Source organism: Panthera tigris, chromosome E2 (assembly GCF_018350195.1).
Source record: "Panthera tigris isolate Pti1 chromosome E2, P.tigris_Pti1_mat1.1, whole genome shotgun sequence".
Classification (NCBI taxonomy): domain Eukaryota; kingdom Metazoa; phylum Chordata; class Mammalia; order Carnivora; family Felidae; genus Panthera; species Panthera tigris.
Window position 1 is genome coordinate 56830219 of NC_056674.1, and position 26649 is coordinate 56856867.

General features: G+C 55.7%; 1 protein-coding gene across 1 annotated transcript in view; it reads right to left on the reverse strand.

Annotated features, from left to right (window-relative positions):
• Positions 1 to 484: 484 nt before the first annotated feature.
• Positions 485 to 26649, reverse strand: part of MBTPS1 (membrane bound transcription factor peptidase, site 1) — a 52368-nt gene continuing 26203 nt past the window's right edge. The window contains exons 11-23 of the mRNA XM_042968384.1: positions 24841 to 25002; positions 20692 to 20836; positions 15679 to 15867; positions 15007 to 15179; positions 13568 to 13683; positions 12896 to 13052; positions 12030 to 12154; positions 11272 to 11349; positions 8461 to 8601; positions 6631 to 6762; positions 5530 to 5656; positions 2519 to 2649; positions 485 to 1285 (exon numbers count right to left, since the gene is read on the reverse strand). Coding sequence (XP_042824318.1) covers positions 1089 to 1285; positions 2519 to 2649; positions 5530 to 5656; positions 6631 to 6762; positions 8461 to 8601; positions 11272 to 11349; positions 12030 to 12154; positions 12896 to 13052; positions 13568 to 13683; positions 15007 to 15179; positions 15679 to 15867; positions 20692 to 20836; positions 24841 to 25002 — 1873 coding nt within the window. The 3' untranslated portion in view covers positions 485 to 1088. The remainder of the gene's footprint in view (positions 1286 to 2518; positions 2650 to 5529; positions 5657 to 6630; positions 6763 to 8460; positions 8602 to 11271; positions 11350 to 12029; positions 12155 to 12895; positions 13053 to 13567; positions 13684 to 15006; positions 15180 to 15678; positions 15868 to 20691; positions 20837 to 24840; positions 25003 to 26649) is intronic.

The following is a 26649-nucleotide window of genomic DNA, read 5'->3' on the forward strand; positions in this document are numbered from 1 at the left end:
GTCCACCCCCGAGGCACACACACGACAGGGGTCCGTCCGCACAGTGGGCCGGTGCATGGGCCCAGAAACGCCACCACACCCTGGACATGTTCTCACACGGGCGTGTCTTGAAAATACGCTAAGGGGCAGCACAAGGCCTGGTGTCGCGTGACCCCACGTGTGGGAAATGTTCAGGACAGGCAGCACGTGAGGGGCTGCCACGGGCCGGGAGGGAAGGAAAAGAGGCTGATTTGCTAATGACAACAGTTTCCTTTGGGGGTGATGAAAATGTCCTGGAATCCCAGGGCTGACGGTTACACAACCTTGCGAATACACTGAAAGCCACCGAATCGGATGCTTTGGAGGATGGTGTAGCACGTGAGTCATACCTTAAAACGAACGTGGACGACAAAAACCCCAGCCCCTGCAGGGTGACCCGGACACGTTCCAGGCTGTCTGCAGAGAAACGGGGTGGGCGGAAAAAGAGTCTTCTACACCCTTCTACTTAGCTTCATATAGGTAATGCGTATTTATTGAAAATTTTCTTCACCGACAATGGTGAAATCGAGACCCCAACTTACAAAACAGGATGGCAATCGGTACTTATAAAAATAAAGCCAAGGTCTGTGTTTCACAGATTTGTGCGAGTTTCCTTCCAATCTCAGTCTGTCCTTCCATCGAAAAGGAGATCACGGAATCTGTGTTATTCCTCATGATGCGACAGTAAAAAAACCGCATTCCACGGACAAAAAAAATAGCTTTGTTTCCAAACAGCGCGAGCCTTTAAAGTGACTTTTCCCAACAATAAATATAGAAAACGCCCTTGGACGAACACAGTTCCGCTTGGCTGCAGCCTTCACCTGTGTAAACGTGGCCTCCCTCTCGGTGCGCGGCGACCGCGTGAGGCCTCCCCGGAGGCGGGGCCGCAAGCCCCTCGTGCAGGGCCCCGGCCACCGCGACACGCACCTGCACGAGGGTGGCCCACTGAGGACAGACCCACGGATGCCGCAGCTGGACACAGGATCAGCCCCTGGGGACAGCGAGCCCGCCCGCCCGTCGCGGCCGTCCTCGAAGGCGCTCTTTGGCTGTCACGGTCGGCGGGTGTGACGTCACACCGAAGGGGTCTTTGGCGGGTGCGCCTGCTGCATGAGCTGGGGGCGCTTCACCCGGGGCTTCCTGCGCTTCGGCCTGCTCTTGGCTTTGTTGATTTGCACCACAAAGAAGGCCAGGACCACCATGGCTCCCAGGAAGGCGAAGACGGGAATGGTCTGGCCCACCTCCTGGTTGTAGCGGCCGGGCATGATCCCTGCAAGAGCACAGGGGGAGTGTCAGCAGCGCCCGAGCCGCACGGCCACGGCCACGGCCACGGGCTCGGTCTCAGGCAGACGCGTCAGAAACGAAACGCTGACTGCGCTAACCGGGCCCGTGGGGCAAACGTCATTTTCGAACCTCAGGAGAAGTGACCTCAGGTTCCCAGATGAGCAGCTTTGGGGGCCGAGGTCTTTGCTCCTTCCCCTCCCCACGCCCACCGTGACTGGCCTTCCTCCCACCACACACGACCCACGGTGAGGGTGCGCGGAGCTGCTCTGTTCCCCTAAGTGCGCCGGCAGACGGACAAGTGTGGGTGCCGGGGAGGAGAGGAGGTGCGGGGGTCGGAGCAGCTGAGAGGGAGGGCGAGCGGGGAGGCCAGGCAGGGAGCAGGACGGCTGGCCGAGTCCCCGACCCCTGGGAAAATCTCCCACACGTGGGACACAAGGTTAGAAAACAAGAGCGGCCACCGGAGGATCCCCGGTTTGTCGGTATGACTCTGTAACCGGGCGATGCCGGGGTTCCAGAACGGACCATCATCAGTGCACCCCTTGACTCCAGGCAAGGCCCTCAGGAGCTCGGCGTCACCACACAAAGTTCCCAGGGTTGGAGCACAGGGGCCATGGTGCCAATTCCCAGAAGCAGTAGGCCCTGGGAAGCTGTGACCTCTGGGGAGAGCACAGGGATCCCCAGAGAAACTCTGCCCACGCCATGCTGGAAGGACCGGGTAAGGGAAAACCGGTCCCTAAGCCATTGCCTGTAGGGGACGTTCCATGTCATGTGGAACGAGGGGACCACGTCAGAGCAACTGAGGGACACAAAGCCACTTTTAATGGAGGATCCCAGCCTAGTAAAGCCCCATCCCAGGTGGGCCAGACCAGACAATCCGTGGAGACCTCTGGGCTAAGTAAGGGTTTAGGAACCAGGGTGGCTCAGCCACTGGCTGGGACCAAGACCAGCAGATGGCAGGCGTTCCCTGGGACACACAATACACCCTTGTTTGCAAAACTTTAAAGAGAGTATGCAAATTACCCTACTGCAAAAAGTTTAAGCGTAACACGTGGCTACCATGAAAGAAATTCATATTGAAAATGCAGGCAGAAAGTTCTGAAGGGATCATGGCGTGTTAGTTCATCTTTCAGGCTTGCTTCTGACCCACCTGGTGGGGGATGGGGGGGTACCGAAACAAACCAGAACAGGCTCTAGCACAAGGAAGCCCCAAAGAACTGACCTCCAGGAATGTCCCAGGCACTGCTCTCTCCGGGGGACAAGGGTCTCACTTGAGGGCGGTTCGATCGAAAGTTGGGTAATACCACTTTGTCCAGGTCGATGGAGAGCAGCTTCTGATGTTTCCAAAGATTACTTCAGGGAAATGGATTAAAACAAGATAAATATAAGCGGCTGCACTGGCCTACGAAGCTCAGTCAATGCCTGAGAAATAACAACCAGTTTAAAGAGAAAGGCGAAGCGACGTCCCATCGACACCCAGGTCCAGCTGCGTGGCGCACCGGGGACAGCTTCCGGGTCCCAAGACATAAATGTCAGAACCACCTCCGTGTACACGAGCTGTTAGCACTCAGAGCGGGGCTCAGTCCCACTGGGTTCCTAACGGGCCCCCAAGAGCCCGTTTCTGCTTAGCGGCCACGTCCCCGAGCGGCGGGAGAGGAAAGCGCGCGCCGGCCTCTGGAAGGGGCCTGAGGACGGGAGCCGGAGCCGGGGCTCGGGGACCCGGGCGGCCGAAGGCGCGTGCAGGTGTCTGCGGGGGAGCCTGCCCCCTGAGGGACGCCGGGAGCCAGACCCCGCCTCTGCCCTCACCTCACGGCCACCGCGACAGTAACACCGCCCGGCAGCCGAGCGGGCGGGAGAGGCGGGCCGCCGGGCCGGGCGTGAAGGAAGGAAACACGCGTGCTCTGTCCCCGTGCGGGGCTCGCAGTGGCGGCAGCGCTGCTACTCCGGCTCCTGACCCCGAGGCGGGCCGGCGCCGGCGGGACCACACCCGGAGAAGAGAGGGGTCGGCGCCAACAGGCCGTCCGAAGGCCGCTCTGGCCAGCTCGGGGGAAGGGATAAAGGGTGTCTGCAGGCTACGAACTCCCCGTTCTTCTGCTTCTCCCTCTCCTGGAAAAGGCCGGTCTCTCACTTCGGCCAAGTGGAAGCAAAGACGCCCGGCTCTCTGGGCAGCGGGGGTGGGGGGTGAAGGGGCACGGGGCGAGGCGGGTCTGGGCAGGGGCTTCCTCGGCACCACCCACTGGCGGGACGCCAGCGAGCACCACGGTCTGTTCGGCCTCCCAGGATCTGACCGTACGTTTCAGGTCTCATCAGTCCAAAAATGAAACTCACAACGCCGTTATGGGATCGGCGCCACGGAAGCTTTGCGACCTGCGGCTGGATGTGTGCGGTCCTCCCGACAGTGACATCCAGCTCCGGAGCTTAATTATCCGGTGACGGCACCTCCGCGCTGAACCACCGTGCAGACGGCGGGCTGTGCCGCACCGTCGCCTGAGCAGCTGGTGACGCTCTGACGGAAGGAGGGAGGGGTCACCCTGCCCACGGCTCCTCTCGGCTGCGCCACTCTAAGGACGGACACCGGACGTCCAGCAAAGACACCGAGAGATGGGTCTTCACGTCGGAGACGGACGGAAACGCGCACTCGGCACGGGTCTGACGGACACCAGGCCTCTCAAGGGCTGCGTGGAGCCGCCCGACACGGTCTCACGTCTCTTCGCTTCACGATCGAGACCCAGAGTTAGGTCTCTGGGGACCGAGAATGATTTTCAACGGGACGCGAAGTGTGAGACGAGGCTGCGCCGAGCGGGCGTGTTAAGAACCATCCCCGGCGGGGCTGGCAGCGCCCAGGCGCCGCACGCCTCCCGACAGCCGGCTGGCGTCTCACAGATTACGGACGCGGACGCACATCCAGACCAAGCGAGGCCTTATCTGTTTCTGAGTCCCCAACAGCAGCGTGGGGAAAAAAAACGGGCTGTGGGAACTTGGGCCAACACTGTCCCCGGTGGGAACTGCTGACCGCAGCCGGAACCGGAGTCTGGTCCGGACGCTAGGATCGTGGGAGGTTATGAATAAGTGGGACGGAAAAATGGAATCTCATCAGAGACGATTAAATGATGGGATGTTAACTGGAATGGAAAAACACTCCACAAGCAGCTCCGGGAAGAAGCAGCCGACGAAGACAGGAGGACTCTCCGGCCCCGCGCTCCTCTGCCGAGCATGTTCTAGCCGAGCAGTGCGCCCCGTGCTCTGCGAGGACGTGCGGACAGCCTCCTCTTGGTGGCTCGCAGCAGACGGTGGCCCTCCGTCCCCGGCCACCCCCATGCCCGTGCCCGCCGAGATCCAAGCTCGGCGGACAGCCCGGCGAGGGTGCCTGAGCGGCCGGGCGCATGAGGCGTGCTGCCTGCGGGGTTGGGGGCGGGGGCGATCTCTCGAAGGAGACTCGTAGGAGGTCTGTCCCCCAAGCTGCCCCGGGACCCGGGCCCCCGCTTCACTGCGCCACGACCCCACGTCCGCACAAGCCCGCATCCTCCCTGCCGCAAACAGGGAGGAGGAGTCGGGGAGAAAACACGGGAACCGGCGCGCTGAGCTGGCTGTCGTGCCCGGAGAGGAACGGCAGGGGTAACTCCAGCTGCAGCTTCAGGATGGCAAGGAGGCGGACGAAGAGGCGGACGGAGCTACTGTCACGAAGCACCGGGCAGCTTCGCCAAGTCCGGACACCACGTCCGCAGGTGCGGCGAGGACCCTGTCGCGGCGGGAGTCGTTCCCTCGGGGACCACACCGGGCGCGGGGGTGAGGGCACAGGCACGCCGCGGGCCAGGCTGCACCCCTACCCTGAGCAGCCTCGGCCCCTCGGGCCGACAGAAGGACCTGCCGGCGCTCCAGAACCCGCGTCACAAAGAGGGAGCGCTCGACTTTGAACCCTGAGCCGGAGGAGCCGGAGCTTCTGTTCAAGGGACAGCACTGTCAGACCTCAGCTTTTTAAGCGGGAATCAACCAAATCTAACAAAATGCTCATTACCCAAAGCACTTCTTTAGGCAGGACGCCACCAGAGAGCACAGCTGTAAAGGTCGACACGGGGGCTCGCCAACTTAAATATCATCACAACATGACAAGCTGGAAGATCTGATTACTTGATAACGATGTCAGTAAAATTCCATTCTCCCTCGTAAAAAAAAAAAAAAGTCATGAATCACAAACCCCGCGGAAGGAGCGGAAAAGCACAGCAAGGCACTCACCTGGGAGCGGTCTCGTTCAAAGGCTGTGGCTTGGCCCATGACAGGTGTGGACAGGCCGGTAGAGCCCGAGGCTCCGGGCCTCCCAGACGGGCCTCGAGGACCTTGGAGTACCGGTGCAGGTGGTTCCCTGCGGCAGAGTCAACACAACAGAAAACCACGGTCGTCAGGAGGACACGAAGGGGAAGACCCCCCTGCCGACAGGCCCGCTACGCGCCCGTGAACCTGTCTGCCAGGCTGGGGGAGCCTGCGCTGAGCGGTGCCCCGGGGACGGGTGATCACCGAGAGTGAGCGAGCAGGACGGCCACTCCCTTTACGGTGGCCACAGTGTACGCGGGGCAGGGGCCTGGCGACCTTTACTGACCACAGACACAGGCACGAGGCTGTACCTGAGGAATCTAACCTGTACACAGACTTCTCGAAGACCGTCTTCCTCTTTTGGAGTATTTAACTCTCAGGCAAAAGCAAAAACTGCATTTTCAAATTTCCTATTTTTTAGATCTGCACCATCCAGTGCTGCAGCCACACGCGGCTACTGAGCAAGTGACACGGGTCGAGTGTCACATGTTTAAGCAGTAACACTCGGGTGAACCGGGCCAACGTATTTCACTGAAATGAATTTCACCTGCTTCTTTTTCCTTTTCCAGCGTGGCCACTAGAAGGCGCAGAACCGGATCTCTGGCTCACGCTACCCTCTTTGCGGTCCTGGCGGGGAGGACCTGAGCGCACTCGGGCCAGCCCTGCCCTATGCAGAACGAGCGAGGCCGCCACGGCTCACCCCCCCTCCCCGACCCGTGACTTCTGCGTTTCCAGGTCAGGACTGGAAAGAACGGGCTCTATTTTCACGGGTTCTGAGAGGCCTGGTGAGGACATCCGCGTGACGACCGCCCGGCCCAGTGCCCGGCACCCGTGAGCGCCCAGAACGTGGGCCCTTCTTCCCAGAGACCCCCGGGAGCCAGGGCTCTGTGAGGGGGAACGAGGACTGTGGGGCTGGGCAGTGTGAGGGCCCTGGGGTGAGCGTGTGCTCTGCTCCCGGGGGAACGGCGGAGAGGAGCCGTGGCACCGCTACCGGGCCCCGTTCCCGGCGCCCACGGGCTCACTCACCTTCCATCCTCTCTGGGGTGACCGAGCCGGCTCCGCTGGGAGGCCGCTGCCGGTTCCCGGAATGGCTGAGGCTGGGAGGGGTCACCCCGTAGGACGTGTACTGGAGGAGCGCATCCAGGAGCCAGAAGCAGTCTGTGGGTGCAACGGGCGCGCTGTTTAGGGATCAGAGTTTTCTAAGGAAGTCCTACGGGAAAATAAAAGCCCCCCCCCCCCGCCCCCCCCCCACCCCCCCCCCCCGAGTGAGGGGAGACGGGGGATCGCCTATTCTTGAGAAGCGCACAATCTCCCCGGTCACAGCACGACAGACAGGACCCGACTGGGGGCTTCACTCCCGGCCCAGGGCTCAGGTGGGTCACTGCCACCGGGCTCGGGGCCGGACAGACGGCCCGAGCGCCACCCGGCTTTGGGCGATGAGGACAGAACGGAGCCCACTCGGGGACGGCCAGACCCTGTGACAGAACGGCTCAGAGACAGGAGTCCAAGCGAGAAAAGAAATGGGGCACCAGAGCTCCTGCCAATCCCAGTGGCTGTCCTGTCTGCACTGTGAGGGCACAGCAGAGACCAGAGCGTGCACTCCACTGGGAGGTGGGTTCGAGGCCACCGCAGGTGACAGGTCAGGTACAGAGTCTAGTAATCTGGGCCGGTGGGCCCCACGCGCGACACACGCCAACGGGACAGTCAGCCGCTTTGTGGGACGCGCAGGGAGTCTCGACGCCGGCCGCCACCCACACGGAGGGTCCTCTCATCGGGAGACAGGGGTGCCGCCGTGTCTTCACACCCGGCCGCTGCCGCCACGCGGGACCGGACGGGCCCCCGCCACACGACACCAGCGGGCACTTGGCTCACTCAAGGGCGCTCTGGCCACGTGCTCAGAGCACTGCCACCGTGAGTGTTAGAACCACGACAGCCCTCTCCGGCACTTAAAATTTTAATAAAGACTCTTACCAGGAGATCTCCGGTCTTAAAAGAAAACCTCTATGGAAATAAAACATCAATCTCCTTTCAACTGTGACTTTAACCTTTTTAAAAAGACCAGCCACGTTCTAAGGATTTACACAAAACGCTGGGAATTTATTGAACCTCAAGTTCACCCAGAGAGAGGAACACACGGCTCCCAGCTCACGCCCCAGGCCTTCATTCTCTGCTCCGCTCAGGCCGTCCCCTACCTGCCCTATCCGCAAACGTGAGGTTCCCACCCCCTCCCCAGCCCCGTTCTCCAGGACCTGGTTTTGTTGCCGCCTCGCCAGGCCAAAGACGCCCCACTTTTCACGCCCCATTTCCTCCTTTACAAAATGAGACAAAAACTGCGTTCAGACTCAAACCCCCGAATTCGGAGGCGGCACAGAGAGACGCTGACAAAGAACAGGGCTGCTAAGAACCAGTCCCCCTGTGCGAGCCCCCCACCCCCGACGGGGATACCAAACACCCCCACTGATGAAGGCTCGCGACAGCCAAATCCCCAAGTCTGGGAGGGGAGCCAGGCGCCGGCCCTCCAGGAAGAGCGGGTCCGGCCCGGGAAGGGCCCCCCGTGTGGCAGTGCCTGTGACATGCAGACGCCAGAGGGGGATGCTGGGGCGGGTCAGGCACAGAGCCACTCCACTGAATGCGACGGCCCTGGCCCCCGCCCGCCTGGTGACGACGGCTCGAGGGGAAGGCGGCGCATGCGGTCTGTTGGGGCTTCCTCAGGGAGGGGTACCCAGGACCTGCCCACCTGCCTCTCACGGGCAGGCCTCTATTTGCCAGCACCTTACCGGTGCCTCTTCAGGGACAAGGGGGGTATGTCACGGTCACGAATCCCAGCCTGCTTCTCGGCCACACATCAGTCCTCACCCTTCTGTCGGTGACTGTCATCCAAGCAGTTGGAGTCTCCGTACAGCACAATCCGGCCTCCACCCTCCGCTGGAATCTGATAAAGTCCCAAAATGGGGACGTTTTCGACCACGGCTGTTTCCTGCTTTAAGACCTCCAATCCTGAAATAACGGCACCACAAAAAAACATTGAGGAATGATTTTCCAGTTGCCACTTGACATTTAGCCCGTGCAGTACCGACAATCACAGCAAACTCCTCCATCCAGTCACGACGGTGCGAGCTTTTACAAAGGACAACGTCCTAAGTGCCACGAATTTGGGTTTTAGCAAAACTCACCTCCACGCGGTCCCCTGACGTGTTCCCTGGAAACGGCAATATAGGGTACCTACAATCCTAAGAGCGGCTTTCTGTGCCTTCCGACCATGCTCCAGGCCTCTGTCCTGGGACTACACTCACAGGGGTGGCCAGCCACTCAGCACAGACACACCTCTGGGGATTTGCTTCCGTGTCCCCGGCTCTGTGTTTCACTACTCAAAGTCAGGACAAACGTCACTACGTTTTAGATCCTCCGCCCGTATGCTTTAAACGCAGATTTACGACACCTGTCATATCTGTGTCACAATTACAGATGTTCCAACAGCAGAGCTCTCTGACCTCTGCCCAACCCGATGACACAGGTTACGGCGTCTAACGAATCAAGAAGTCACAGGCGCATTAAGTGCCGCGGACGGCAGATGCCGGTGACCCACGTGATCTGAGAGTCGAGCCCTGCAGCAAACGCCCTCCTCTGCACTGGAGACGCCGTACATCTTCATCTCGCCACCTGCCGCGTTGGTGACGTCTGAAACGTCTGCGGCTATAAAGACACGGCATTTCCTGCTCTCTGTGGATAATCCCGGCAGGAACAGAGCGGAAGAGAAAACCAGATTCTCTTTGTTGGAGGTAAAGACAGAGCGGCAAAACCGACGAAACAGGCCGCGTGGTCACAGGTTCGTTTCCGACAAGGGTCCCTTTCGACCCGGCATAACCCAGATTGTCAAATTCCTATTTTGTACCCAAAGGATTATTCAACGAAAAGGTCATCTGGATATAAAAAAACCCTCAGAAAAGACTTCAAGGTAATTCGTTTTTATTTTCACTAACAGAACACAATAAAGTAGGCACCCTCACGTCCACTGTGATTCCTCTCCCCTCAAAACCAGGCAGCAACAGGCTGATGACGAGGCCGCTGCTGACACCCGCACCAGAAACACCACCAGCGGGCCGAGACAGACTTCAGAAGGGGCCACTAACCCGTGGTAAACCCGGCCAGTGACGGGGAAGACGGAATCATTTGTGTACCTGCAGTTAAAATGCAACCTTTTAAACACAGATCTGCTCACAGACTGACCTCGCCTCGATGAAAAGGAAAAAAAATCCCTCCAGGCAATACAAAAGTAGATTCTATCTTGGAAATGCAAATAGATAAGCAGGAAATTCTGCTTTGTCATTTTCAACGAATGCAACTCCCTAACTTCTAATTACAGCAAACATTAAACTTCACTAGAACCAGAACTGCGAGGGAATATCTTTCTTTCCTTCTAATTCTTTGGGTTTTTTTTTAAGATTTTATTTTGAAGTAACCTCTACACCCAAGGAGGAGCTTCAACTCACAATCCCGAGAGATCAAGAGTCCCACTCTCTACTGACCGAGCCAGCCACGCGCCCCTATTTTCTTCCAATTCTTAGGGGAATTTTAAGAGATGACTGTGTAATTAATATTCTGTACACAGTTAAGAGCTTTAAAATGCAGTCAACGTTTTCCTAAAATTTTAGTGATCTTGGCAGTCACAGAAGAATAATTCACAAACAGTAACAAAAATTTCAAGCAACTCCGAAGGTAGTTTAAATAAAAAAGAAGGGGCGCCTGGGTGGCTCAGTAGGTTAAGCGTCCGACTTCGGCTCAGGTCACGATCTCGCGGTCCGTGAGTTCGAGCCCCGCGTTGGGCTCTGTGCTGACCGCTCAGAGCCTGGAGCCTGTTTAAGATTCTGTGTCTCTCTCTCTCTCTCTCTGACCCTCCCCCGTTCACGCTCTGTCTCTCTCTCTGTCTCAAAACTAAATAAATGTTAAAAAAAAAAATTAAAAATAAATAAATAAATACATACATACATACATACATACCAACAAAAGAAAGTCTGCAAATATTCAACACCTGCCCTCCTGAGGGAAATCTCATTTAGTCTGCAGTGATCAGTATCCACATAGATTCAAACTTCTCTATCTCTGCAGCCCCCAGAGCCACCACCCAGGAGTCTTGCCTAAAGTAGGTACCATGCAAATTATATCACAATAAGTTTTTTTTTTTTTAACTTTTTCTAATGTTTCCTTATTACTGAGAGACACAGCAAGACAGAGCCTGAGCACAGGAGGGGCAGACAGAAGAGGAGACACAGAATTTGAAGCAGGATCCAGGCTCTGAGCCGTCAGCACAGAGCCTGACGTGGGGCTCGAACCCACGAACTGCGAGATCATGACCTGAGCCGAAGTCGGACGTCCAACCGACTGAGCCACCCAGGCGCCCCAACAAAGTAAGTTTTTTTTAAAAAACAAAACTCCTAATAGATACAGAGTGATAAAAATGTTCTGGAAACAAACAACGGTGATGGCTGCACAACTCTGTGAATACACCGATTATCACAGAATCGTACACCTTAAAAGAGTAAATGTGAAAAAAATTTTTAAAAATTAAAAAAGCAAATGTGAATTATAGGCAATAAAACCGTTACTTAAAAAAAAAAAAAAAAAAAAAAAAAAAAAAAAAAGGAAAGCAACCAAAGCAGCATTCCTTACCTTGGTCTTTGAAAGTCTGTGTGATCACTATGCCATCTTCTGGAAACTTAGCGATGCTGCATCCTGACGCGTAATACACTAGAAAGTTCAGAGTTACAGTGACACAGAGATGCTTAACACTTTATCAAGAGCTACTCACTGACCTAAGATGCACTCTTCAGATACGATAATTTTCAGATATGATAATTTTTCTAACATTTTTAAGACAAAGGCTGCTAACACCTGGTCACGCTTAAGTAACAAGTAATTACGTCAGAATTCAAGTTAAAAAATGCTATTAACGTACAGTTTCTGAACAGACTTGAGAAGTCTGAGCTTTCAGTCAGGACGAGCACAGCCAGTTACAATAATGCTCAGGATGTTGTTCTAGAAGCCAGTTACAAAAAGCTAACCTGTGGGGAAATGTAAGTGGGACGTGCAAAGTGATTTCATAAATGGGATCTGATTCGCGGGGGGCCCAGGAGGTACTTCCTCTGGGAACACACAGCATGTAAAGCAGCAGACAGGTGGCGCTAAGGTTGCCACTGCTGCAGAAAATATTCTTTTTAAGAGTCTGGATGAACAGCGGTGTTACCGCCCAGCTTTACTACAGAATACAGAAGTCGCTCCTAGAGACAGCGGCTCTCCCCACGGTCCTACTTCCTTAGCAATCACACCCTTCCCTCCCTCTGAAACCCTGACGTCAAACACACACAGCCTCCACTCGGGCATCTCAAGAGAGAATGCGCCCCTATTAAAACACAAACGCAAAACCTTACTGTCATGGTTTGCTAAGGTAAAATCCCCTTCATACAGGCCATCGCTGAACCCCATGTTCCAGACAGACAGGAGTTCGTTCAGAGCAGGGACGTTAGCCCCTCCGGTGTCCGGCATCCACCACTGCCTGCGGAAGAAACGAGGGGTGCGGGTCATGAGGGGTTAACCCCCCCATGGCGCTCTGTGTTCTCAGGACGAAGCTAATGCCCCTGCAGAGTCCTGCCCGTGCACACTAAGGTTTCAGCTGTAAGCTCCTGTCTGCTCTGAGTGGTAACACGGCGTACGTGCTCCAGCCAGCGTGCGGAATACACCCCAGATAAATCTACCACACGCGACGCACGGCAGGTCCCTACGCACGCCGCCACAGGGCCTGGAGCCTGAGAGGGTCCGCGAAAGCAAAGAGAGGAGGAAGGAGCCTTTGAAGTGCGAGTAAGTCGCAGACTCTGAGGAAGAAAATTCGAGAGGTGATGGAGACACATGCATAAAACCCTGGGAATCCTTGACCAAGAACTAATTTACTGGAAGGTTCCTTGCAATAACGGTTCCTTCGACCCATTTACACGTGTATAGATTCCACAGCAGAGACGGGAGCATGAAAAAGAGCAAGGAGAAAAGCCAAAGTCAAGCATCGAAGGTCAACGAGGGAAGGCGAGGAACCTTTCGCTCCGTCGCCGGCATCCAGGAGCGGCGGACCTACTCCGCCAGCGACTCTCTGGGGAACGTCTCACTGGGGGAGGGGAGCCCGCGCCGCCCGAGCGTCTGAGCCTGCGTCCGACGGCCGGGAGGACCGCCAGCGAGCCAGTCATCTGCTGTACCGGCCGCAAAGAATTTCACTCCCGAAAAGCCAGATACCAACTGCTCTTAGTACCTTGTGTTTTCATCGTAAAACTTGACTTTTCTCATGACGGACGTGTTGTACCAATCGCTGAAGACGATGAGCGAAAGGCCGTTGTCCACGTCCCTCCTCAGTTTGGCCACCTCCTCGGGGAAGTACTCCTCTTCGCTGTCCACCATGAGCAAGGTTCCTGAGGGACAAGGTGCCGGTGGTGAGTCACGCCTCGGAACCGCGGGCGTCACTGCTTCAGAAACACAGCATTTCGGTGGCGCCCACGTGTCAAGCTGTCAGGTGCTAATGTTCGGTCTGCGGCCCCGCGGGCACTCCAGAAGGGGGTGGGGTGAGCAACAAGGGACCGGGGTCCAAAGGCACAGACACCCACGAACTACCCTGGCCTCCGTGTCACGTGTGACCCCTGACGTACCCACGTTTCACCCACTCGAGAAGCAAAACGCGGCGCCAGTTTAATGAAAACAGATAAACCAAAGACGTGCAAACGTCCTCGTCCCCAGTTTGGCAGGTCCCATTTTACCTGAAGGTCACCACCACTGCCACCAGACGGGAACAGGGCCACTCTGCCCCAGAGCCCCACCGCAGCCCCCCGAGGACCCGGAGGCCCCGCGCCCGCTCCCTCGCCGCCTCTTCTACCCCACGGTTCGTCTCGCCGACCTCCCCACGCGCGGCCGGCACCTCGCGGTCGCTCACCGTACTGACTGGCGTCGAAGCACGTGAAGGGGGAGCCGAGGACTTCGACGAAGTAGCCCATGCTCCTCAGGTGCTGGTACATGTCCCTGAAGTTGGTGTGGATGTGGTCACCGTTCCTGAAAAACAGGAAGTCGCGCGCGAGGGTGACCCCTCCCCCCTCGCGGCGAAGGCTCAGCCACGCGGCCCCTTCGGAAACCCGGGCGCCTCTGAAGGAGCGCGGCTCACGGCCGGCAGAGGCCTGGGGGGCTCCGGCCCCTGCACAGAAGTCGGCCTCTCCAGACCAGCGTCCTCTGGGCTCGCACGGAAGACGGCTGATAACAGAAGTCGTGCGTGTGGCACACGCTCGAAGGAGACGCCACGAGGAGGAGGAACGGCCCAAGAGCTGGTGCGTAAAGCACGCCGAAGCGTCACGTTGGCGGTGGCATCCGTGGCAAGAGCTGCCTGCCGCCCAGATGCAGCACGGGAACGCAGAGGCTCCGGACAAGCCGCCCCGGCTGGGGAGTATGCGAACCGTGCCTCGCAGACGCGGTCACCTCCCCGTCCCTTCCCCCCGAACGCGCTCACTTTCCCACCGTGCCCTCTACCTAAGCCGCTACCCGCCCGCCCCACGGAGGCGCCAGGGGCCCAGGGCTCGTTCTCTCTGCCCGGCCCCCGGCCCCGGCCCCTCAGAGCCAGCTCCTGTGCAGGGCTGAGCCCGTGTGCCTCCCCAGGACGCCTTCCCTCGACCTACGAACTTCTCACCACTTCTGTCCCCCTGCCTCTAGTAAGAAACGTCTTCAGAGGGCACACCGCACCTGTAAGCGGCCGGCTCCAAGCTTTCGGGGCTCCTTCCTCCCCCCACAGACCCCGGTACTCCCACGAGGGCCGCAGTGAGCTTGGCATACAGGCCCGGAGGCAGCCAAGCCGGATGCCCCGGGGGGCAGGCCAGGGGGGCAGGCCAGGGGGGCAGGCTGGGGGGCTGCACGGGGCAGGGTCTGGAGGGCAGAGGACGGACCAGGGGGTCTGGCACGTGAGGAAGTCTGGATAGGCAGCCACGCAGAGTTTTAGGCCGACTGTGCCCCAATTTCTGCTTGTCAGGATTACCAGGGCTGCTGCGTGGAGAATGGACTCAGGGCACAGTGAGACTGGCCAGGAGGCTGGGACGCCGTGCGGGCAATGACGACGGCCTGCGCGGGGGTGACGGGTGGGGAGCAGGGTGGGTGGCAGCGGCCCCTAGGGCAGGATCCAGGAGGCACTGCGGAGGCAGGGCTGACAGGATCTGCTGACAGATCCAGCAGAAGCAGGGGAAGACGGCAATGGAGGGCGAGCTCGGGGTTCCAGTGCCCAGGACAGGAGTCCGGAAGGAGGAGCACGGAGCGCCCTGAGCGTGTCTGGGGGGCGCGGAGGTCGGGCCCCCCGAGGGGGCGGCGACCCTCGGTCCTGCCGTGGCGGCCGCTTACCAGTCCAGAGGGTCATTCTTCATCCGAAGGTTGTCCCTGGGGAAATAGCCGGGCGGGTAGCGGAGGTTGTGGTACTGGTCCCAGAGAACCCTCTTGCTCCGGGCGGGAGCAGGAATGATCTTCACCTTGATCGGGAGCTTCACGGTTGACGTCTGCTCTGCACCACTTTTTGACTGAACGAAATTTACAAAAATCTGAATGGCCCCTTGAGCTCAGAAGAAACCTTCGGGCTCTGGGAGTTAAAAAACCACTGTCTACCAATTTCACGCAAATACCTCGAACACGAGAATTCCTACTGACGAAGGTAGAAAGAACCGTAAAACTCGTCCCGTTAAAATTCTTCGTCTAAGAGTTTATGACGTAAAATTTAAGCACCCTGTTCCTAAAAACTCCTAGACTACACGGCCCCTCCTGGAGAAGGCACATTTCTGCAACCACTGTGGACCCGAAACGTGGCCCAGAACGGTGGAATCTCCCGTCACCCGGCAACAGAACAGGAGGCAGCATCGCCCGCTGCCAAGTAGGTTTTATCGGCGGCTCTACAGGCCCGGGAAGCACGGGTCACGGCCTGGTAGCCCAACACGTCCGCCAACCAGGCTTCCCCACCCCGAGACCCCGGCAGGAGACGGTGCAGGGGTCGGGAGAACGGGCCCCTCCCTGGCCCACACTTACTTCCACCTCCGCCGGGGAAGCGACGGTGACCATGACGTGCCCCTGTGCGATGCCTTCCCACGAGGCCGCTTTCTTGGTGACAGAGATGGAAACGGCCAGGTAGCCTGACCAAGGCCATAACACCGAGGAGTATGAGAAAGCCACTTCGATGTTGTCCCCGTTCTGCGGTAAGTAGGGCTGCCAGTCAGGCTGGAGGACAAAGGCAAAGGCTGACGTGAAACGCTCACCTCCTGAGTCACCTGCGTTAATATTTCATTACGTACTGCAAAGTCGAGTTTATCCTCAGACCCTAGGCAAGCTATAACCAAAGCAGACTACAGGACGTCTGGCACGTCATCCACTAGAAAAGTCTAGAAACCACTATCTGGGGCAGCCTCCAATTTTATTTTTTGTACTTTTGTATTCTTCAAAACGTTTATTTATTTTGAGAGAGAGGGCAGCCTCCAGTTTTAAAGAGAATTCTTTCCCCAACCTTAAAAACGGAGGACACACGTTTTGGCAGAGAACTTCCATCTGATAAAGAACGTCAATAAATGAAAACCGTGCAATTTGAGAACAGACTCCGATTCGGTATATGCTTCAAGAATCACATTAAACGTTAACTTAAAGGAATAAAATAATACAACGGCACGGACTAACTGTCCAGACTCAGACTGCAAAGCTACTGGCTGGGCAGGGAGAGGTCTCTGCGGGACGTCCAGAGGAAGAGGGGACTCGGCCCCTTCAGTCCCCGCCCGACCTTGAGGAAGGAGGCACGAGAGGAGACGTCTGGAAGAAACACAGATTTCCTCTTAGGAAACGAACCCGTATTTCAAACCAACCTAAATTACTCCTTTCCCTCGCAAGCCAGAGAGCAATATTGTCCCCAAGTGAGTCAGCATATTTACAACAAACAAACAAACAAATGTGAAAAAGAGAAATATTTGCAGGATACAGCATCACAAACAAGGAAGAAAGAAAGGGATCTGTGATAAACACTCTTGGAACCACTGGCGACCAACAGAAAAGTTAATTTTTAGCCATCTCTTAGGCCATATATCAAATTAACTCAATGGTGATGAGAGGACTAAGTATTTTACAAGCATAAAAGGAACGTTAGAAGATAAAATCGAGATTTTATCGAATCTTGGAAAATGAAGTGTCTAATTTTTGAAACAATAAAAATCACAAAAGATGAAAACTCAACCATATCAAAGTGTGGAACTTGTACAAAACCAAAAATAAGTAAGTAAATAATACTACAATTTGTACTAAAAAAAAGACGGGGGGGGGGGTCGCCTGGGTGGCTCAGTCGGTTAAGCGTCCAACTCCAGCTCAGGTCATGATCTCACGGTCCATGAGTTCGAGCCCTGCGTCGGGCTCTGTGCGGTCAGTTCAGAGGCTGAAGCCTGTTTCGGATTCTGTGTCTCCCTCTCTCTCTGCCCCTCCCCCCCATGCTCTGTCTCTATCAAAAAATGAATAAACGTTAAAAAAAAAACTTTAAGAAATCTAAGAAAAAAAGAAAAAGACAGTAATCTGGGAGAAACTGTTGCATAAAACACATCCATGGCTAATTTCTCTAGGACAGAAAGACATTGTTCACACTGCCTGAGAAAACCTAAATTCCAGCAGAAAAAACCGGCCGCAGGAATGAGGAGTCCACTCACACAAGAGGTGATACAGGTAGCGGGCAAACCTGGAGAGAGTGAACTCCCAGATAACTGAAATGCACGTTCAGCAAGATACCCATTTGATCCTCTCTAGTTTTGTTTTTTTTTAATGTTTTTTATTACATTTACTTTTTAGACAGTGCAAGCGAGAGAACAGGGGAGGAGCAGAGAAACAGGGAGACAGAGAATCCGAAGCAGGCTCCAAGCACAGAGCCCGACACGGGGCTCGAACCCACGAACAGTGAGATCTGAGGTGACCTGAGCTGAAGTCGGACACTTAACCGACTGAGCCACCCAGGCGCCCCTCATCCTTAGTTTTTAAGTTAAAAAAATGAACGATCTAGGGGCGCCTGGGTGGCGCAGTCGGTTAAGCGTCCGACTTCAGCCGGGTCACGATCTCGCGGTCCGTGAGTTCGAGCCCCGCGTCAGGCTCTGGGCTGATGGCTCGGAGCCTGGAGCCTGTTTCCGATTCTGTGTCTCCCTCTCTCTCTGCCCCTCCCCCGTTCATGCTCTGTCTCTCTCTGTCCCAAAAATAAATAAAAAACGTTGAAAAAAAATTAAAAAAAAAAAAAAAATGAACGATCTAGAAACAAACCAAAAACGTCCAATGGATGACTAAGCAAACGTGGTCCATCCACGCGGGGGAGCATCATCCAGCTTTACAAAGGACGGAAGCACTGCTATGCGCCACCAGGGGACAAACCGTAAAGACACCACGGGCTGCGTGAAAGGCCAGACGCCCGGGCCCCCGTGTATATGGACTGTCCTCCACCGCTAAATGCGGAGAGACAGGAAGTGTGTTGGGAGGTGGCTGGGGCTGGGAGGAGGGAGAGTGGGGTGATGAGAATGTTCTGGAATTATAGAACAGCGATGGCTGCAATTACTACTTGCAAATATACTGGAAACTAACTGAATCACTGGACTTAAAAGAGTGCATCTTGTCGTATGTGAATTCTATCTCGATTTTTAAAAACCTCATGGAATTAAAAAGAAAAAAAGGGCTGCACCACCCCGTGCGGGCAGTGGAGCCGGCGCCCTCTGGAGGCCGCTGGCAGCACTGCCCGCAGCAGTCTTAGCAGACGTAACTCTGGAAAGAATTCGCAGCATGTACCAACCGAGGGCTACGATCACATCCAAACCCTCTGACTCGAATTCCAATCCAGGTAGTTTACGTTAAGAAAACAATTCAGAAGAAAAGGAAACCACAGAAGCAGAGATATTGGGTGGAATGTTTATAGCTGGAACCCCTTAACTGTCTGAGCAGGGGGAACCCGTAAGCAAATTACGGACGGATGCAGGCCACTTACAGCACAGCCATGGGGCTAACGCGACACTAACCGGCCACAGTTGCTGCCTCTGCGCTTGCGGACAAATTTAACATCAAGAACTCATACTGTGGGGGTGCTTGGGGGGGTTCAGTCAGTTAAGCGTCAACTTTTGATTTCAGCTCAAGTCAGGATCTCACGGTTCGAGGGTTCGAGCCCCATGTTTGGCTCTGTGCTGACAGTGCAGAGCCTGTTTGGGATTCTCTCTCTGTCCCCCCCCCCCCCCCCCGCTGGCACTCTCTTTCTCTCTCAAAATAAATAAATAAACAAACAAAAAAAGAATTCATATTGAGTGAGGCACTTCAGTGGCTCAGTCAGTTGAGTGTCTGACTCTTGGTTTCGGCTGTGATCGTGACCTGAGGTTCCTCTGGTCACGGGATCGAGCCCCGCATCAGGCTTTGCGCTAAGTGTGGAGTCTGCTTGGGATTCTCTCTCCCTCTGCCGCTCTCCCCAACTCTCTCTCTCTCTCAAATAAATAAATAATAAAGAATTCATACTGTGAAGAAGGATGATAAGGAAATGGTTGGTAGGTTTCTGAGACTTGACGACTTGGTTTCTTAAGTTTTTTTTTTTAAGTTTATTTGTTCATTTTGAGAGAAACAGAGAGTGAGCAGGGGAAGGGCAGAGAGAGAGAGAGAGAGAGAGAGAGACAGAGAGACAGAGAGACAGAGAGACAGAGAGACAGAGAGAGAGAGAGAGACAGAGAATCCTAAGCAGGCTCTGCACTGTCAGCATGTAACCCCATGTGGGGCTTGAACTCCTGAGTCCATGAGATCATGACCAGAGCCGAAATCAAGAGTCAGGCGCTTTACCGACTAAGCCACCCAGGCACCGCTCATAACTTTTTTTTTTATTGTTTATTTATTTTTGAGAAAGAGAGAGAGAGAGAGAGAGACAGAGCATGAGCGGGGCAGGGGGAGAGAGAGAGGAGGACAGAGAATCTGAAGCAGGCTCCAGGCTCCGAGCTGTCAGCACAGAGCCTGATGTGGGGCTCGAACTCACGAACAGCGAGATCCTGACCCGAGCCTAGGTCACACGCTTAACCAAATGAGCCACCCAGGTGCCCCTGACGATTCTGTACCAAATCACATGGCAAGAAAGGCTTACTAAATTAGATCAGAATTTGCTCAATGGAAATACTGGAACAATGCTGACGACAAGGACCTGAGTACGAATGGATTTCCCTGACTTGTGCTAGACTGTTTTGTCTTATAACGACAACTAAACCAATTTCGTTCAACCTTTAACGTTCAGATTATATAAAGCTGCATTGTAAATGTCCACTTCTGTAAGCTAATCATGATTATCTTGAAAAAGAAGAACAGATTGCTCCCTGAAGGCTAAAATAAAAGCGTTTTCAGTTAAAAAGGTAGTTAAGTAAATTATGACTGAATAATTCTATGTAATACTACACAGCTGTTAGCCAGGTACCTTGAGGCTGTGCATAAGTTACATTTAACAATGTTTACAATATAATGAGAGCTGAAAAAAAGGGGGGGGCTTAAGTTCTATCTGCAGCACAGAGAACTAAAACACGTCCTTCAGGTAAGGGCTGGAAAAGAATGTTTTACAAACAGTGGCTATGCGCGTGTGCTAGGACTGGGAGTGATTTTTGTGTTCTCCTTTCCTGTCCTTTACTGTTATGATAATGTTTATGCAACAAGTATGACACATCATAGGAACAAAATTCAAGAAAGGAACACACCTTTTCAACTCGGGGGCCCACTCATGCTCACTCAAGAATACGGTAATTACGGGGGGCCGCTAATTACGGGTGAGAAATTACAATGAAGAGTCAAGTGCAGTTAGTCTATTCAGGAGCCAAATTCAAGAGGCCAAAGTCACAAGGTAGCAGACTGCTTCCATTACCTTATCCCGAGCTTATCTGTAAAGGACTCAGGAGAAAACAAACCACTGCGCCCAATACCCTGGCAGCCTGGATGGGCACAGAGAACCTGTCCTCTAACATCAGGAGAAAGGGACAAGGCACAAAGGCTGGGCCATGTCAAAGTTTACCACAAGCGAGAGAGCAGCGTCACCTTGTCTACAATTCTTCCCGTGACGCCCATGCCGTTGAGGATGGTGACGTTGACGATCGTCGGCATCCCTCCATAGTAGATGGGCTGGGAGCAGTACGGCCACATGTAGGGACACTCAGTCAGATCTATGTAGCTGGGGCTCAGACTGAAACAAAGAACACAGCGTCAGAGCAGGGCGCGTCACCAAAGGGCCGAGGAAGCGCTACAGCCGCGGGGGCGCGTCGGCACGGGCACCCGAGGGCTGCGTGCAGCAGGGCCGGGCCGGCCCCAGGGAACTGGCTCTGCAACGCTCCCTGGGCCAAGAGGCCACCGGGCTGGGCTGCCCACACTGCTCGTGCGCAGCCGGATGAGCGGGGAACACCTCTTTCCTTCCACCCTTCTAGAACTCTAGAGGCCGTGGCCGGCCAGACAATGAGTACGTGACCAGCCGGTGAACACCTTGGACCCGGGGTCTCAAGTGACGGCCTCGCAAATCACTGGGGCAAAGACGGACTTTTTAACAAACAGAGCTCACAAACGGTGGCCACGTGGCAAAAGATAGTTAGATCCGTATTTCACACCACGCACAAGGATAAACTGCACACGCACACGAGAGTCTCCAGCACACAAAGGAAAGCAAACACACAGGAGGAGAAGGCGTGGGTGGCATCCTCGTACGTTAGTGCAGGGAGAAGCTTTCTGTGGCTCCAATAACAAGAGCCCGACCGACGTGGCGACTGGAAAAACACACCGAACAGCAACAAACACTGCACACAAGTAGAAAGGCAACGACACACGGAGAGGAAAACCGCAGTCCAGCACTGACGAAGAGGTGGTAACTCTAGTTGTAAAGAACTCTTAGAAACGGAGGGAAAAAAGCCCCAGAGAAAAACGGGAAAAAGAAATGAGCAGACAGCTGACAAGAAAGGTGTGAATGTGGCTCCTGACCATGAACGCAGCATCCCCCTCACTCAGAACGGGAGGTACACACGTGAAAGCGGCCGTGAGCCCCTGTGCGCCCCCCGACTGGCCGGAAGGAGAGCGCGACAGGACATCCTGTGGCTGGGCTCTGGGTCACGTATGTGCGCTCCCGTGGGGCTGGGGCACAACCCTCCTACGGGGAGCAGGACAGGACCTCACAAAGCCACCCACGCTTTCAACTGGGACCCAGCGATCCCACCTCCAGGAACTTTCCTTAAGACACACCTCCAACGAAACTAATCACACCGGCACAATGCCGTTCATCGCAACAGCTTATGATTACAAAATAGCCGAAGTAACGTAAATACCCACATAAGCACACGTACCATCTGGGCTCCGCAGCTGTAAAAGAAGGAAAGATGGGCTGACACGGACTGATTTCCAACTACTGTGAAGTGAGAACAGCAAAGTGCAAAAAAAAAACCAAAAAACAAAAAAACAAAAAAAAGCACTTGCAGTGACGCTCTTATTAACATAAGAAAAGGGATGTAGGAACATAAATGTGTATCTGCTCGTTTGTGCAAAACGAAATACAAGAGGGACAAACCCCAAACTAACGAGACTGTCACCCACAGTCAGGGTGGAGAGACTGGGGGGTGGGAGCAGGGACAGAAGGGGTAGGTGGGGCCCTTCGTGCACACCTCTGACGGCAGAGCCAGGGTGAGGTCTCGCGTCCTGACACACAACTCGCTGAAATCAACCACGAGGGGCGGGGGGGGGGGGGGGGGGGGGGGGGGGGCGGGGGGGTTCCCACAAAGAAACACAAACTAATGAACTCAACTGTATTAAAACTGAACAGCAAAGCGCCACTGACGGGCGGAAGGAAGGATCCCAAGGAACCCTGGGGCACAGCAGGACCATAAGCTGGGAAGCCACAGGGGAGGACTAGACACAAGTCCTGCACTCGAGTCAGGACATCTGTCTTTCGCACAGGGAGGGGGCAGCAATTCTCAAACTAGCCGGGATGGATTCCGAGGACTGGGCAAATAGGTAAACTTCCTGTGGGTGACGTGGCGGAGAAAGCCATTCCACGTAAGGGGAGGGAAGCCTGGGACGAGAACCATGGACAGACGCAGACGGCGTGCGGACGGCCGTGCGCCGAAAGGGCCTAGGAGCCACCACGGCCACGGGGGCCGGGAACGCACCGCTGCCGGGCCCTGCTTCCGAGCGCGCCCTCCCATCGAAGGGCCAGGGCCGCGTGGAGCGAGAACGAACACCAAGCCTTGGGGCTGGAAGCGTGTGACCATCCCGTGCTGCCAAAAAGTGACAAAGCGCTCAAACGAGGGAGACACGCTGCAAAGGCACAGCAGCCGGCTACAAGGAGCCTCCGGGAGCCAAATCCGGGACATCTGAGCAGCAAGATCAACAATGACTAACACACCATAATCCAGAGAGTAAACTAAATATCCAAGGGCCCACACGGATATAAATAACTGAGTAAGTAAGTAAAGGAGAGAAAAGGGACAGCTTTTCTTCAGAGGAGAATTCCGACGGACAAACATGGAAGGAATGAGAAAAACAGAAAATCACCACGAGGCGGTCTCTACAGCAAGACCGCCACAGGCAAGAACCAGCCACGGATGCGAGAACGCGTGAGTCGAAGGACGTTAGGAACGAGATCATCCCAAGCGTGTCCGCACGAGACACTCAGCAGTCACAGAGGCACAGGCGGTGACCCAGCAGAGAAGCCTGGCAGGGGCCACCAACGGGGCCACCAGCCCTCGCTGCTCACGTGCCGCAGGAGCACGGCTGACGGACCCTCGGCCGCTCCCCGCCAGGGCTGAACACAGGGGCACCGGAGCGGGCGCGTCCCGTGGGGCACAGGCTCCTCCACCGGGCCGCTCCGCTTCAAGAGCTCCCGGCCGGCAGACACACGCTCACACCTGTGCTGCGCAGCGCTCGGACTCTTCCTGTCCCCTCCCCGCAGCCGATCTCCTGGACCTCACCCCCCGCCCCCACCCTGGCGACCGCCTCCATCCCATGATGCCAACGGACACCACCGGCGATGACAGGAACGGGAACCGAGGAAGCATCCCCACGGGAGACCGGGGAGACGGGCCCGCCAAACGCACCGCGGGACAGTGGCCGATCCTGCACCCGGAACAGGACCGCGGTGCACAGTGGGGGAAACCTGAGCACAGTCTGGAGATCAGTGCACGGTCTCAGGGCAACATTCACCTCCAGGCTTTGAGGCCTGCTCCACGTCACGTAAGATGGGAGTCCTCGCGCGCTATTTGTGAAACCGTGCTGTGCATCTAACAGCTTCCAATGAAGATTTCAAAATTAAAAGCAAAAAACAACTCTGACCAAAAACACATAACCTCAAACTAATCGTGAGAAAGCATCAGACTAACTTCCATCGAGAGGCAGGCTGCCTACAAAGGAGTAACCAGCGCTCCCCAAGGCGTCAGAGTCACGAGGGACAGCAAAGGACAGAGAGCCAAGGCTGGAGGAGGCCGGGCAGGTCGGGCAACGAGCACAGGCCTGGACAGACATGGAGCACCGGGGCCCGGTCGCCTGGGGGCCAAGTCCGTGGGTCCCTCACAGCACAGGGCTCTTCGCTGGCTTTAACGGGCAAAGTACCGTCAGCGAAGGTGCTGGCGTCGGGGGGGCCAGGTAAAGGGTATGTGGCAAACGCTTTACCAGTTTCACAAATTTCTGCAAACCTAAGATTATTTCAAAAGAACGCTTTAGAAGTAAAAAGAAGAGGGGCGCCTGGGTGGCTCAGTTGGTTAAGCATCTGACTTCGGCTCAGGTCATGATCTCGCGGTTTGTGGGTTCTAGCCCCGAGCTGGGCTCCACGCTGACAGCTCGGAGACTGGAGCCTGCTTCACATTCTGTCTCCCTCTCTCTCTCTGCCCTTCCCCCACTCGTGCTCTCTCTTAAAAATAAAATAAACATTAAAAAATATAAAAAAATAAAACAAAAAGAAGTTGGCAAATCAGTACTTTAAACCACCTGCGTTATCAGTAACAGAACATGAGAACGTGGAAGGCGGTCCAAGCGCGGCCGGGCAGCCCCCTTGCAGAAGCAGCAGTGTGAAGCCCAGCCCCGCCCCCCCCCCCCAAGGGTCCCATGTCATGTGGCCAGTGATCGGTTCCCGGTCTGAGGCTGATATCCTGTGCAGAGGGAGAAGCACCCGCAGAGCCCAGGGAAGAGGAAAGGCCTAACTAAAGGAGGCACACCGACCTTGCCTGCGGTTTGTAGCTGTTGAGAATCTGATAGGCTCTGAGCAGATCCAGCTTGCCATGGCCTTGCTCGAACATGTTGACACCTGGAAGCCTCCGGGCGGACGCGATGAGGGCCTGCTTCATGCTGGCCGGGTTCACGAGCTCTCGCTTCTGGACTGTGCTGGAGGGAAGATCACGTGTTTGCTCACGCTCGCTCAGGAGGAGGAGGGACACGGGACTACCCCTAATGTGTGTTCATGCAAACACGTGGCCCCGGATCTTGTGCTGCCTACAACGGGAGCTTCTGTGGGAAAGCTCCGGCAGGATGACATGGAGAACATGTGCTCGTTTCTGCACCTGTCTCAGGACTGACTACTTCTTAGCCTCCCACACGGCTTTATCCTAAATTTATCAGGGACACGTATGTTCCCCATGACTCAACTGAACAGACCTCAGAGGGTGTCGTTACAGGAGGCAAGAACAGGTAAGAGTTACCGGCTCCCCCGGGGAAGGGAGGCCTGCTGGTAAAAGGAAGGAGACAAGCTGGGGCATCCCCTGGTGGCGGAAGGAAAGGAAAACAGACGGGTCCCCGAGAGCAGTCTGCAGGACGCGGCCGGGGTCCAGCGCCTGAGGAGGCCAACGGCCTCGGCCCACCTTTGTTGTTCCGGAGGCCTGTGTGCGAGACACGACAGGTGGACGAGGCCCGACAAAACCTGCCACACCTGAGGCCGGCCTGAGCCCTGCGTCATCAGAACGCACCTGGACAAAAGAACGCACGGCTCTACCTGGCCAGGAACTTAGTAACACACGGGCATCAACGATCAGTACATTAACACGCTCATTTTTGTATGTCTGTGTATCATACGTGCAAGTAAATTTTAACTCCCAAGCACAAAGGAAAACAGACTTTCCTCAGTTTGTGAATCTCTTTCTATGATGGTGGCCGGTCTTGGAAGTGTGGGCGGAATTTCTGATAGCCCTGGATGGAAAATCTGAGGTGAGCAGAGAAAGAGGAGGTGAGATGGGATGGACTCTTTTTCTTTTTCAGGTTTATTTATTTTTGAGACAGAGCGCAAGCAGGAGAGGGGCAGAGAGAGGGAGATACAGAGTCTGAAGCAGGCTCCGGGCTCTGAGCTGTCAGCCCAGAGCCTGACGCAGGGCTCGAACCCACGAACCATGAGATGGTGACCTGAGCCGAAGTCGGACGCTTAACCAACCGAGCCCCCCAGGTGCCCAGGGTGGACTCTCAATGACAGAACAAAGGGCTGCTAGAAGTTCAGGAGCCGTCACAAGCCCCCACCCCAGCGTGAACAGGCCAGACCAACAGCCAGGTCCCGCTTCCTCAGGAGCGCCGCGCGGCTGGAGGCGAGCTGACGTGCCCCAGGCGCGTTTCTGAGCTCCCACAGGTGGCACTTCTATCTGCCGCAGGGGCAGAAGGAAAGCAAAAGGCGTCCCTGACGCTGGAAGCAGCTGTCTTTAGAGAAGCTGCTAGAAACGGAAGCCTCGTCCCTCACCTCCGCGCCTGCCTCACGGGGAGGGGTGTGCCGGGGTCAGCAGTGCGGCCGAGACCTCAGCCCCGGCCGCAGTCACAGCTGGCGGGGACGGAGCCAGGGCCTCTGCTCCCATAAGCACCAGGGTGGCCACGAGGAGCCCTAGAGACACGCTCCCCTCCGCTGAGCGTGCAAGCCCGAGCGCACCTGGTACCCACACTCCACCCGCCTTCCCCTCCTCCTTTCTGCATGCAACAAGGGTGAAGGAAACAGCTGGGACAAAAGAGGGTTTCTGGCACGCGTGTGGTTATTCCCCAGAGACCACTCTGGCCAGGGTC